The following is a 15,437-nucleotide window of genomic DNA, read 5'->3' on the forward strand; positions in this document are numbered from 1 at the left end:
ATTACGGAACAAAGAGCTGCATTTAATGACTGCATTATTTAATCACCCCATTATTTTTTACTTCCACGTTACATAACATGCTAACAAAAGCCTGTCCTGCATGGCAGCGTGCCACCCTCAGCTTTGCTGCCGGCAGCCCAGACCCCTAGAAAATGGAGGGTGACCTCTGGTTTCTTTGGCCACACCTCACATCACAATAGCGGCCGCTGCCCCGTGACCGGCCATGTTATGCTGGTTGTTACAGTTTCATTGCAAACACCAGAGGGTATATACCCTTCCGCCCTCAAGCTTCTCTCACCAATGTCACTTGCCTCAAGGAGCCCATGGCTTTGATGCCAAGCAATACAGGCATTAGCGTCTGGCTCCCAAAATGCGTTTGCACTTCTGCTCTACTGAGACTTACCAATTTGACTTTGAGGGAAACCACAAGAGGACAGAAGACAATGCCTCCACCTTCCTCAGATAGGCTAGCTGGCAGACTGAAGTATAATTGGTTCTTTTTTTACCCCTCAAAAAGAAACAATTCTTTAATTAAAAGCGAAGTCTCTGCTCACCAACAGTACACAACCTGCAGTGGTCACTAGCACCGTTCCCACCAGAACTGGAAGTAACACCAAGGCAGTGTCACTGCCTGCAAGACAATTTGATTCCATGGAGCCTTCTATTGAGAACCGAACTGAACTGCTGTCATTTAGCTTTAGGAATTGAAAAACCAGGGAGCTCAACAGTTCCTGGAGTTGTGAACTGCAAAAATCACCTAATAAGGGAAAAATAAGTCAGCAGAGCAGACAGCTCTCTGGAATCAAATTTATGATCAAAGGCTATTCAAAACACTTCCTTGTAATGCTAAGTAGAAAGCGAGAGCAAGCAAGCAAGAGCTATACATGCTGAAGCAATGAAACAAGTTTTGAAAAACATAATAGTCTAAAGTGTATTTGCCCAGTAAGATTTTTAGAAAGCATATTTATACATCAGAAAGCTATTGAAAGTGACTGTTTCCATATTCATCCATCTCTTAAAATCATATGTGTGTTGATTATACACAAAGATATCACTGAAAACACAAAGAGAATACAAAACTCATATCAAATTTGTTGCCATAATAGATGGTGTCCAACTGCCTGATTTCCAATGGCCAGCAATTCTGAAATTCAAGTCTTTAAACTTAGCGGTAATAAAGTTTCCAGTTGGAAAACACTCTCTTTTTGTGGCTAATTTTTTCCTATATTAGTGATTATACCCTTTTTAACTCTATTGGAGACTCCAGAATAAAGTAGTACAAGGATTTTTTCAAAAGCTACATAACTTGCATGATTAATGTCCATTCTTGATCTAAAAATATTGAAATATAATTGATCAGCAATTACAGGAGCTCAGAATTTGGGTGGCACTGAGCAAAAGACAGACAAACTGAGTAAGATGGCTTTAAGCAGTACCTGTCCAGTACTCCACACACATTTTTGGAAGTTTTCTCAGAGATGTCGATGAGCTACCTTGGAAATAACCCAACCCCTGTTAAGTATCTGTATAGCATGTGAAATGCGGAAGACACTGTGTCCAGAGATCTTTCAAGGCAGTTGCAAGGAAAATACTGAAATACTACAAACTCAACATCAATGTCTCCTAAGATTTGTATAATTGCATGAGTGATTGATGCTCCAGGAGCATGCGCTGAACTGGCATAATAGGTCATATATCAATGGCTCTTCTGCAAAACCAAATATGCCTCAGAAAATTCTGGACAGAGTTTCCAGAGTCTAGCTGGAGCAATGTGGAAAGCAGGTCAATGGTCACAAGGATATTCATGATGACGTGATTTGATTTGGATGTACATTGAACAAGTTTCTGGTTGTGGATTTTATCATGTAGCTAACCCTGGAGTAACTCAGTATGGAGATGGGTATCAAAAGCATCTCTGAAAGTAATGTGAAGTTCCTTGCTGTATTAGCATGTCATTTATAATTTTTCCAAAAATTTAAATTAAATAAAATATATATTTAAATCATATTGGAAAATGAAGTGCTGGACCTTTCTAAACCATGTTTTATATTGAGCTTCTGAATTAATTTTCTTCTTAAAGAAAGAAAACCTTATAGTACAGCATTTTTCAAACTAATTTTCTCAGGTACCGCTAAGGGAAAGGGGAGTTCTTCCCACCAGGCAAGGCAAAGGAAGCTGTTCAGGAAGTGTTAACACGTTCTTTTGATGGTGCACACATACCAATGACTTTTGAAGTACAACTAGCACTCATTGGTAGAGCTCTGGAAATGTACCTTCATTTTTTCTCTTGTTCAACTTCAAATATAAATCTAGGTTGTGCAGTGATAAACATTGTTTTTATTCACATAAGCATTGCTTTCTCCTTTCAGTCTAAACTGTTTATTTTATTAATACACTGTGGAAGCACCCATACAACGCAGTAGCAAATGCACAGCACACTGAATATTTCACTGCTTCTTCAGGCTTACTGTGCAAAACCAGCTATTTTGAAAAGCTTTCTCAACATATTTAATATTTTAGGATGGCTGTTCATAATCTAGATTGCAAAAAAATTAGTGCAAAAGCCTACAACAGTAAAGCTAAGTCATTTGAAAGTCAAACGTTAAAAGCAAATGGTCTCACAAGTATTTTACAAAATGTAGTTTATGAAACATAGATATACATCTCCACATCACTATGAATTGTGTACCACGAACCATAAGAAAGCAATTACTGTGAAGTAAATTTGGATAATTTGGATAAAGGGGAACAGACAATAAAAGTTTGATTTTGTAAGTCTTCTGAATTACATTTCTGGCTACATCAGTTTTATTTTTCAGAATGCAGTGACCAAGAAAGAAAAGTATTTTCATAATAGAAAAAACCCCCACACAAACATGAAACGGTCAGGAACAGAGCCAATTGCTCACCTTAAGTCTAAGCCTTGCTGCCATCAGCACATTCTTAGAATCTTAAGAGCTTTTTGGCTAGCAAGACCCATAACACACATAAGCCACAACTCCCCAAGAGGCTTAGTATTTCATATCAATGTACATGTCATGGTGGCAACCTATCTCTCAGAACCAGGAGCTATTCTACTAAACTTTTCAAAGAGACACAGAGATCGTCCACCCCTTAAAACGTGATAAGCTAAAAGGGTTGAGAGGTTCATCTTGACTGCCCAGGCATCACAGAACAGCAAAAAACCCCCCACCAACCCAAAATCCCAAACAGGACTACATCACCTAGCACCCAGGACGTAAATAAACTTTTAATTTGGTGCTTCATTGTCATGGTATTATAGACCCAGAAGCAGAGAGAAATAAAGGACTTCAGTTTATTCTGAAGTTATTTATGAAGTTATTTAACTTCAGTTATTTGGCTGAGCATCTCAAAAAAATCTCAACTATACAGAGACAAATCAAATCCAGCTTGTTCAAGTGTACAAAAAGCTCAGGAAGGAAAGGGACAGAATGAACTCCCTGTAAATGAGAGCACAAAGATCAGCTGGCTCCCCCACCCCCAAAAAAAGTCTAAGAACACATTTTTAAGGCTCAAATACTTGATCTTCCAGTCACGGTTCAAAGTGTAGACCCCCTTAAGTTGTCAAACTATTTGAAAGCCTAGAAGCATACTGCAAAAGGAGGATCCAACACATTATACACTTCATGCAAAGTCCAACTGTTTCCTGGGCTGGAATAGCAGAAAGACTAACCATTCTCTCCCTACACAAAGTGTATGGCAGTGAAGTTGACCAACCTTATGCGTACCAATCCCCCAGTAGGTGCTATGAAAAGGACCTGCACATACGCATCCTCTATGGAAGCAGTACGACACTATGACTTCAGTAAATGGGAAGCCTGCAGGCCTCACCAACAGAAGAATCCTCGCACCTTTTCAGTACAACAGGAACACTAGGAAAATGAACTTTTAAAATAGGAATACTTTCCAGCAGTGTATATCAACCTTGCTCAGATTACAGTAGCATTGTGACCCTACACACAGCAATGGTGTGTGAGTACCATTCTTAACGGCAGAGCTATCAGTTCTCATCAAAGTGAGGTTAGGCTAACTGCTAGATAAGGGTTGCTTAACTTGTGGCGCCTGATCTCCAGCAGGTTATCCTACAGCTTAGAGCACTCCGGTCACCTCAAACCTCCCCCTCAGGGACAGATTTAATTTCTCAGGCGGTACAGCCAGCACTGGCTGCTATCCAGTTATACTAAATGGTTTCAGAAGTGTACCCAGAGACAATGTCACTTGCTGATTGCCAGAAAGCAGCCTAACACAGCGCTTCCCTTGACACGTGTTTCTTCTGTCCTCACAGACTTTGCTGAATACCTCCAGAAGGCCACAGTATAAGGTCTCACACACACAGTGGTTCTGATTTACCACAGCATTCCAGTTCTTCTTCTATCATGGTTTGACAGATACCTTGAAGAAGTATCCCTAGAAGGCTGAACTACAAATCAGTCCTGATTGCAGGAAGGGGATGATGGCAATGTATTCCCTATCTTTTGGTAGTCTATAAATGAAGAGAGTTTCCTTCCAAAGGAGGACTATTACCTTCCTTTTCTTTTTTTTAGAACTATAAAATAACACCACAGAACACTCTCCTCTGATACTCTCAAGAATTTGTTCTGTTGCCCTAATTAGGATCTACTATTTAAAAAATATCTCCTAAGACGGTTCCCTGAAAAAGAACAGCGATGAAGGAACTAGGTAGTTAGATATCAAATAGAGTCATATATGTGACTCCATGATCTAATGTGTTGTGACTTTGGGAGCCTGAAGTAGAGCTCTACAGTGACTGCATTTGATTCTTGACTCTCTAGATTGGTCATCAGCACTGTCACACCAACGGCTTTTGCCCTGAAGGCAGATGAGATGACAGGCATGTTGTGGTGTGTTGCCAGTCAGTGGAAACCTCATTTTTTACATGTAACAGGCCTGAACACTCATTTGTTTTCTTTTGGATATTCAGGCCTAGAGTCATCAAGACTTAAAATTTGTTCTCTGTATTAGCTGACAGCAGATCCCACCTCTCAAACAGCAAGAACCTCCTACAAGTCTATAGCACTTAGATCTGCACCTATTAGCCGGTACAGCTGTTGCAAAACCACTGCAGCATTTAGCAAATGGGAAATTATGTTTTCACTGATAATGTCTTAGAACTGACAGAGGGCCAAGTGTCACATTTGAAGACAGCCTGCAGATATGTGAGGTACACAATCTATTTTCCCACTTCAGATCCCTGAAAGTCAAGGTCATACATGACGCCTTACAGACTTCTCACCTTTTACACAGCTCTTGAAAATTAATTACATGACCATGGAGCATTTTCCTGGGAGACTCTCCTGGTAAGATTCTCTCAAGACAGACAGTATATTGGATAGGATTATTCTAATTTTAATTTTTCACAACAATGTCAGGTACATTTGAATTTATCAGTTCTACAGAAACAGGCCTTCTAATAGTCAAGTTTATCTTATTTTAAGGTAAACTTCTAAAACAGATCAAATGAACTGATACTGTTTCTTACGCACAGCAAAATGAGTAAGACCTCTCATGAATTTATTCTCTGAACCTTTCCCCAGGGAAGGAAGTATGAACAATGGAGTACTGCCGTGGATAGTTTTTGGGTGTATCAGAAAGAGCCCCTCTGCTCTCTGAAGTCTCAAACTGCATTTACATAAAAAATTAATTCTTTCGTTTCTTTTCTTCCTGTTTCTAACTAGTGACTCAGGGATCACACATGCACAAAGCTCTGAAAAATACAGTGCAGAAAAACATAAAAATAGCCACAGCAGTCAAACATAACATCTTCAACAAAAGATAATGCATATTCAAGGGTTTAAAAGGATAAACAGCAGTAGTTCCTGAGAATGCTCTCCCAGCATTGCACAGTCTGCACCTCAACTTCCTCAAACAGAGGAGATGCCTTTGTATATAACAGTGCTGACAGTATTTTTATTCCTTTGCTATGTTCACTTGTCTTTGCGTCTACAGCATCCAGAACATCCTAGAGAAATGAGCACAAAAATAAGAGATGCATGCAAATTTACATAGCTCTTGATCCATCAGTTGAGAGACAAGAGCACGTTAACACCATTCACAACAGGAGGAAGACAGAGCGATTCTACCTCCAGAAAGGAGCTAGTAATACCCTGTACTGCTCTGCATAGCCATGACAACTCTGGCTAGCAGAAGCTGGGTGTCTGGATCTCAGTTTCTTCATCTAGCTATGCATGTACAAAATATTTTGTTTGCCTTTTTTTTTTTTTTTTTTTTTTGTTTGTTTTAAAACAGCTCTTGGTTTTGCCAGTTTCAGATTCCACGGTAGTTCATTTTTAATTTGCAACAACAGTATGGCTTTTATGTAGTCTGAATTAAGAGTTATAGCATTCAGAAAAGTAAAGTGTCTGGATATTAAATTTGATCTGACTGTTGAGCCTTACATAAACTAACAGGAGCTTTGGGATTTGGCCTGACAGTGAATCTGCAAGGCGCTAAGCAAAAAAAACCCAAACAGTATTAACCATGGAAACTATAATAATAACTTGTACTGGAAAAGCAATGCAGCCTGACAAATTTAAAGGAAGATAACATCAGAGAAGGAGCTACAGCAACAGCCAAGGGAAAATACAGCTTCATTCTAGATCAATCTCATTCAATCTACAATGTTATACAATAACTCTTTCCATTAATTCACATCTGGGAGCACGGTCAAAGCTGTCTAGCTGGATCAAACCAAAGGTTTCTCTGGTCCAATATATGACAATTACAGCAACAACAGATGCCTACAGAAAAGTGTAACAACAGGGCAACCATAAAGACTTCTCCAGTGGGTTCCCCAGACTTCAGAATCTTGGAGCTCAAGAACTTTCAGACAAGCAGCAGTGTCTGACACACTCCATGGTTTTTTATTTCATCAACTTTCTAATAAATTTTCAGACCGTTTAAATCCTGTGGCAGTGTTCAAACTGCAGTCACATAATAGAAAGAATGAGGTCATTCTATTCTTTTTGAACTTGATGTCAGATAGGTTTGATATCCTAGTTCTCACGCTGAAAAGGAGAGTAAAATAAATCAATAAATCAATCCTTATTAATCTTTTCTGTTCCATTCATGATTGTATACAGCACAGATTAGTACATTTCATCTCAGTTGTGCCTTTTTCAGCTTGAAGTCCACATTGCCACATCTTAATAGAAAGATGCCCAGTGCTCTTGATCACTCTTGACACCTCCTCTGAACTATTTCCAGTAATGCTAGATCCACTTTGAGACGTGGGAACCAGAACTGTATACATCATTCAAGATGCAGCACAATATGGTTTCATTAACAATAGTGAAATTAAGATGCTTTTGTTTCATTCCCTGTTCTCTTCCTAAACATTCCTAAATCCCATTTATTTGACTAGGACTTTAACGGAGTTAGTTTTCATTGCTCTGTAATTCCTAGATCACCTTCCTTAACAGTAATAGTTCAGAGTCCGACAAGAAATACAGTTTGCTTTATTTTTCCTCTTCACCTGCATCACCTTACTGTTACTTTCTCTGAGTTTTATATACCACTTTATGATTCAGTCCCTCAACACTGCAAAGTCCTTTGAACATCTTTGCAGCCTGCTCTTCATTTACCTACCACATATAACTTAGCATCATCAGCAAATATTATTCTAACTCATCTCTTTGATATTATATATCTACCTCCCATTTTTAACAAAACACAATGAAATAGTAAGTAAAAATAAAATAGTAAAAATAAAAATAAAAATAAAAGAGGTCCATAATTTATATCCTGTTAATTACAGATCCTAAAACTGACAGTTGAAGTGAAACTCTTCTTTCAGTACTTAGAAATTGAGATAATTAAAAAATAAATCAAACCCTCTGCCATTACTAAAATGCTGCATGCATATGAAAGCAGCATGTCAACCAATAAAGTGCGATACTGAAATTCTGAGTCTCTCACAGCAACAGCTGCCTTTAAAAAGCATACTTGTTTATGGCACTGGAAGAACAGAAACTTGAAGCACACCATGAAAAAGAACCTAAACTGACAGAATTGGAGGGTGACGGCTGATATCGTGACACTAAAGATAACACTGAAATGAAAAGAAAAAAAATCATCAGTGAAGTGCACTAACACATGTATCTGGAGAGTTTCACTCGTTTGTATACTAACTGGCTTCCATGTAGAAAATCCACTATTATGTCAATCAGAACAGGGGGGAAAAAAACATAAATCACAAGAGGCCAGATGATTAGAAACTCCAGCAAGACACTTTCCTCAGTGTTATGAGGACTATCTTCTATACTGAAGATGATGGATATTAGACTAGCAGCCTTCCTTTGATACAGGTAACTAGCTCTGAACTCAATAAACGTGTACAACTGCCTTAATTTGCACAGCAACATTCTGAAATGAAGAGAAACTTATCCTCTTAATACACAGGTAGGCTGACATGCTTTCTTAGACATGGCTATTCCCCAGTCTTTGCTTAGAGGTCAGTGGTGTTTATCTCAAAGCTCTACCAAGTGGCCTGTTGAGAGTGTAAGAGCTCTTTTCTAGGCTTGCAGACTACAAATTGCACAGTCTAATGGGTGGCTTCCTTTGGTTCTGCATAGCACCCCCATTCCAGGGAAAAAACCCCACAAACAGACAAGCACATCTGCAGAGAATACAAGGTCTGAGCGGCTTTTTCAGTGTCCTACAAAAACACAGCAGTGCAGGTAAGAAGTTCATTTTCTAACAGAAGTGCTCTATCCTCCCATTTCTGTACATAATTACAGACAAGCCACTGACATAACGAACACTTCCTGTGTGCCAAGTGATGTATCAATATACGTGAACATACCTTTTCGCCAGGAAGACCAGCAACACCATCCTGTCCTTTAGCACCCATTTCACCCTACAAAACAAATTATTCGGTTAGAAATACTAAAGACTTCTGAGGTTAAGAACAACTACTTAGATCGTATCTGATTCAACAGAAAAGTATATTCTGCCCTGTTTTTGTCATGCTTAGGAATGTAACCACTGTGGAGAAGGGTGCCTTACATGTAACACTAAAATCAGATGAAATACATACATTTTAAAACACCTATAATGTCAATGAAAACCCTCACCTGACAAACAGTTGCACATGCACATTTCCATAAAAAACAGGTCTGCTGATTTTAAAGGAATTCACTGTGACAGCAGAGTGAAACCAAGCAGGTCCATTCTCACTGGGCTTAGTGTGTTCTACACTGAGAAAGCTCAACATGTAAAAAGGTTTGTTTTGTCTAAAATTCATGTACTCACAATATTTTTAAAAGATCTTATTTAAATTCAGTTCTTCTCTCCCTCCCTTATACCCCATCAAAGAAACCAAGCCCCAAACCACAAGCAATCTGTAAGAAAATTTTAGTTTTGAGAGACAAGCAACCAACTGATCAGGAGATGTATGGAAGATCCCAGCAGCTGAGAGCTCACTGGACCATGAGTCTTAAAACTATTGATGAAAACATCAGACACAAAAATTTTGCTTAATAATGTCAATTATAAGGGGTACAAAGTTTAAAATAAAAATCAGGTGGACACTAGATGAATATAGCAAAAACACTGAAACCATACTATAGTCTTAATTTAAAAACAAACCGCAACTATTATGTTTGTCTATTTGTACTAAGAAGGGAACATTCTCTAGCAAACAGAAAATACCACAGCCTTTTTTTTTTGAGTAATCCAATTCTTATGAAAACAATGTCACTGGTTTGAAAAGAATCAACTATCAAATTGTTCTTCAATAGAAAGGGTAACGAAGAAGCAGAAGAGCCGCATTTAGACAAATAATTGTAAATTTAGGTTCAGAGCCCAAATCTAAAACTGCAAACCCAAAAGCCCCTGCTGAGGAATTAGCGCCCAAGACTTCTAGACTCATGAAGCATGTAACTTTTTAAATAGCAGGATCCTGGAAGTTCATAATTCTGATGTTCAGCATATGCAGAAACTTCTCAGTATTGGGCAAAGTTCATCAGTTTAGTCAATAAAACCACTCTGCATTAACAAATATTGGTTTCTCATGACCTTCACAAATAGGATATGCACAGAGTGCTGCAGTGACTTTTTTTTTTTCTGTTACATGTAGAACAGGAGATGCTTAACTGCAGCACAGCAGAAAGTCTTTGTCTAGGCCACAGAATGTATATCAGGGGTCCTCAAACTTTTAACCAGGGGGGCGGCGCGCAGATGAAGTGGCAGGAGGCCATCTGCGGGTGCTTGGTTTCCCCCCAACCCCCAGCTGGGGGGGTGGGGGGGTGGGGTGGGGTGTCTGTAAATACCGGGGGCCGGATTGAGGACCCTAGGTGGATGTATCTGGCCTGCGGGCCGTAGTTTGAGGACCCCTGGTGTATATGTTCTGTGCCCTCCACAGCCTGAGTGCTCCCAGCCTGTATCCCTGCTTGTCTGGACCGCTGATGCCTGCCAGCACACTGGTGGTCATGCGATCTTAAATTGTTCCAAAGTTCACACGAGGAATATCAGAAACTGTACAAGCAAACCACATCCCCCCAGCTTGGTGTCTTTCCCAAGAGCAAGGACACCAGGTTCTTGTCTGGAAGGGCATTCCTGCATTTCATGTGAGACCATCCCCATGTAAAGTGCATAACCATTTCTTAAATTACAACCTCAGTCTCTCCATCAGGCTTAAAATGATTTTAATTAATGCAGTTATGGTACAATAACATCAGCCAGGTATGCCAGAACTCAAAATACAAACACTGCTGTAAAACTTTTTTTTAAAAATAACAATTAAAAAAAACAAACCAAAAAACCCCAACAAAACAAACCACAAAACTCCACCAAAACCAAAAATCTGAAAGAGCTTCATAGACAGAATACCATCGTACCTTTATCTTTTCAGCATAAATGTAATACCTCTGTTCTGAAATGAAGTTATTCATCTTTTTAAAGTTGAGAAAGGAGCAGTAAGATTGGCCAGAAATAGTAACAGTACTCACTATATCCCAGAACTACCATTATAAAACATTTAGTCCCTGGTAAAGGAAGGATTTACAATATATGCTTTTCCACAGCATTCCCTATATGCTGGCAAGCAGCAGCTGCTGACTCAGCACACTGTACTCCAAGGAGCTTAAGTCTCCTTGTGCTTTACCCATGGATCAGAACCAGGGCCCTGGATGGCAGTATCAGTTAAGTTCTGAGAATTCAATATTCCTGTCTTTAGCAAGAAGAAAAAAAAAAAAAAAAAAAGAAAAAAGAAAAAAAGCAGCAAAAAAGAAAAAAAAAAGAAGGAAAGGAGAGAAAAAAAAAAAGGGGAAAACTCAAAACACCAAACAAACTCCAACCCAAAACTAAGCTACAGGTCAGGTTTCCTTGCTACCTTTTCCTAAAAGCAGAATGATGTGTTCCAACAACTGAACAACTGTCACCACAATTCTGAAGTATGCTGTCATAACCTAATACTACTGTTGCTGCTTCTTGCCTATGATAAAACTTATCTACTTTCCTTGCCCCTCATTTTAATTTCTTAACAACTATACACAGAAACCATCACAAAATAACTGCATGTGCGCAATCTGACTTAAAACTTCTTTGTTTGTAGCATGTGAGCTAAGCAAATGAATCAAAATGAGCGACTCTCAGATGCAGAGAACTACTCCAGGCATAAGTTTAAACGACTGCTCTAAAGAAACAACATTCTGGAGCGTGTGAGCCGTCTCCTATGTTCTTTCTATTCAAATATTGGAATGGCCCTTAGTTAGCTATCGCAAAAGTAGACCAAAATCCTGTGTGTGCAAACAGCATGATCCTACTGGCATTATGAGAGAGAAAGCAACAGGACTGGCCCCTGGTTACCTTATCTAATTACCCACAGAGTGACTCTCTTATCTATGCACACTCTGTTCCCTTATGCCACTTGCCAGTATTTTAATAGACCAGAACCGCTTTGTTACATTCAGCAGGGTTTTTTTTATATACTGTATAAACTAAAATTACACAGCCTGCTACACGCCAGGAAGCCTTTAGCAAATACAACTTACTAGCCAATTAACCAAGGTATGTTTACACTTCTGTTTCACTAACTGCAGACAGGCTCCCCACCTTGAAGACAATTATTTTCCACTGCAAATTAGATCAAAGTTATGCTTCTAGCTTGTAATTGCGATTTTAACAACCACAGTCTGAAAGGTTCTAGTTTTTCATGCTTTCATTCAATGACTTTAAAGATCAGATACTTTAGGTTGTACAAACTAGAAGTGTTCACAGTCACCATGACAGAATAAAAAAAAACAAACAGAGCAAATGCATTTTTTTTCCTTTTTGTTTAATGGCATTTTCCTTTGCTTCTGCAGATCATTAAGTCCTTCACAAGAGTGAAAAAGAATCCTTTTTACTTTCTTACATAGTAGATGCTAAAAGTACAGGAATGAGATTAAAACCTCAATAGGAACTTTTATTGATGAACACAATAAACTCAGATTTGGAGAATTTGCCAAGAGTGAGAGAGAAAACTCATCCCAAAGGCAGTTTCACCCCAGGGTTTCCCTGGCACTGGTGGACAAGCAGAGAGTATATACAGCCCTGGAAACACCATCCCTGTCACCCCCAGCAGGAGCTCCTGGCTGTGCGCTGACCCAGCAGCGCCAGTCAGGGCTCAGCCTTGCAGTGGCCTGAGCTGGGTGTTGCTGGTTTAACCCCTGCAGCACCAGGGCCTGTGACAGTTGCCTCCCCTGCTCCAGCTGCAGCTCTGGGGTGGCCCCACTGGGGAAAGGTGACACCCCCCAACCCTATGCGCACCTCAGAGTGCTGAGGACTTGCTGCCACCCTCTCCACTCCTTCTTGAGGAGGACTTAAACTGGCATCCTCAAGTCTGAGATGAATACTGGAATGGTGAATACGGTAACATAGAAAAGAGGTATATATTTTAGACTTTCTTTTTAAAGAAAACAAACTGTATTAGTAATGATTTTTTCCTTTATTAATTTGATAACTTGGACTATTAGATAGTTGAAACATTACATAGGTATACCAATAAATTCTTGGCTTCATAGGCATGGAGCACTCCCTTCTGTCCCTTGCAACATTTTAAGTCTACCAAACCAAGTACACTGGCAATTCCTGACTGTCATCACTGACAGTCACCTGTCTTTTGCCCAAAATGTTTCTTTTTCATGCATTCCAGCTTCTTGGTCTTATCAAGAACCTCTGCAACAAAGACCAGAAATGAATGCTTCCCAAGGCTGCATAACAGGTGGACCTTGGTTATAAGTGTCCTGGTTTTGGCTGGACAGAGTTAAATTCTTAGTAGCTAGTGCAGTGCTGTGGTTTGGATTTAGTATGAGAATAATGTTGATAACATACTGATGTTTTTATTTGTTGTTGAGTAGTGTTTATACCAAGTCAAGGACCTTTCAGTTTCTCAGGCCCTGCCAGCGAGAGGGCTGGAGGGGCACGGGAAACTGGGAGGGGACACAGCCAGGACAGCTGACCCAAACTGGCCAAAGGGGTGTTCCATACCATATGACATTGTGCTCAGCATACAAAGCTGGGGGAAGAAGCAAGGGAGGGACATTCACAGTTACGGTGTTTTTCATCCCAAGTAACCGTTACACGTGCCGGAGCCCTGCTTTCCTGGAGATGGCTGAACACCTGCCTGCCCGTGGGAAGTGGTGCATGAATTCCTCATCTTGGTTAGCTTGTGTGTGCAGCATTTGCTTTGCCTAGTAAACTGTCTTTATCTCGACCTATGAGTTTTCTCACATCCACTCTTGATTCTCTCCCCCATCCCACCACGGGGGAGTCTGCGAGTACCTGTGTGGGGCTTAGTTGCCAGCCAGTGTTAAACCATGACAAAGAGGAATGACAGAGGAGGAGGAAAGGAAGACTAGCAAGGAAAATAGGCAGAAAGAGCAGTGAGGCACCTCATTTGTTCTCCATGAGTTCTTTTTTTCTTATCATTCTATTATAAATATTTTCCTAGTGCAACAATATATTGCATAAACCTATCTCTACCAATCCTAAAATAGCTTTTTAAATGTCTTTCTCCTTAAGTAAAATTTAAATTAATGAAGCTTACTTGAATAGCAATAAATTTCTCCACGGTGTGCATCAACAGGCACTTTAATGTTTGAAAGCACTCTGCCTCTGGCTTTTTGCTCCCTGCTGTACTTACAGCATTAACCAATGACCTATTAACACAGCTTGGAATGGTTTAATATTATATCAAAATACTTAATACTCTTTGGATCTCAATTTAAAATGTTCTGTGGGCAATAAGTTTCCCTAAAAGAAATAAAAATAATAAAAAGGATAACATAGTTACTTTTTTTGACCTCTTTGATATTCAGTATATAAACATAACCATTCCCATTACTGTGATTAATATTCTGTCTTTCTGAAGATTTTCTACATATTGAAGACAAAACAGGACCTACACATTGGGATCAAAAGACATTTACTAACAATGAATATACTTGTAAAGAGTCTGAGTAGCTATATACCATGCTGAAATAGTAGAAATTGCTTCCAAAACAGATACCAACAGTAAACTTCTAACTCAGATCAACAGAAGAGGAAACCCAGCTCTACAGAACAGATACCAAAATGTGTTAAATCACAGGATACTTCCACCTGACTTGTGACCACTTGAAACTTAAGAAATACACTGTGCTAAGAATCATGCTACCATGAGAGTAACACAGTATATTATTCAGGGATAACCTAAATTTTGCACTTCACTGCTGGCTGCCTCTTCGTTTTCATTCAATGGGAAAAAACTATCAGGCAGATCACAAAGTGGATTTCAAGGACAGAAATCAGTAAGCAGCAAACAAAGTTGGTCCTGGTGACTTTGAGTCCTAATTATTCAGATGTTAAAGAACAGGAGGATGTCCCTTGCTGCAGATTGCTGCAGAAGATTATCTCCCAGCAAATAAAATCCTGCAAAACAAAAATCCATGGATCCAAGCTTGCACAAGGAATAAAAGGGACAGGGATTACTGCCCTTGAGGCAGTCCTCACTACACAGTAAGGAGTGTATGGTAATAACTGAACAGTCTGGTCATTCAAGACGGGAGGCAAGCCTTGAAACTGAGCTGCCACTTCACCCCCAAAGCACCAGAGATAATACTTCTATTGTTGAGTGAAGAACTCTCCTCATAATGTTCTCATGAAGCCATAATGGAAGGCCAGGCATACAAACAGGAATGTAATTCACACAAATGGGACATGATCAGCGATGCTTCTGTATGTTCAGACGGACAGCTTGCCAGAGATGCATCAATATTTGTATGAATACTTGTTCCAGCAAAAATATGGCAGTTCAGTCATTTGGGCACACAATACACTGGACTTTGGCTCAGACCTGGTCAGAGGTATGAACACGAGCCAAGAGTACAGGACTGCCAAGAGTACAGAAATGAAATGGAAACAAGGTAATAATTAAA

The 15,437-nt window shown here is 39.5% G+C and overlaps 1 protein-coding gene across 4 annotated transcripts in view; it reads right to left on the minus strand.

Annotated features, from left to right (window-relative positions):
• COL19A1 (collagen type XIX alpha 1 chain) overlaps window positions 1-15,437 on the minus strand; it is a 203,112-nt gene that overhangs the window by 146,257 nt on the left and 41,418 nt on the right. For all 4 annotated transcript variants that reach the window (XM_055713942.1, XM_055713941.1, XM_055713945.1 and 1 more), the window contains one exon: window positions 8,843-8,896. In XM_055713942.1, the coding sequence (XP_055569917.1) occupies window positions 8,843-8,896 (54 nt within the window). The remainder of the gene's footprint in view (window positions 1-8,842; window positions 8,897-15,437) is intronic.

The sequence above is a fragment of the Falco cherrug genome, chromosome 6 (genome assembly GCF_023634085.1).
Source record: "Falco cherrug isolate bFalChe1 chromosome 6, bFalChe1.pri, whole genome shotgun sequence".
NCBI classification, from domain to species: domain Eukaryota; kingdom Metazoa; phylum Chordata; class Aves; order Falconiformes; family Falconidae; genus Falco; species Falco cherrug.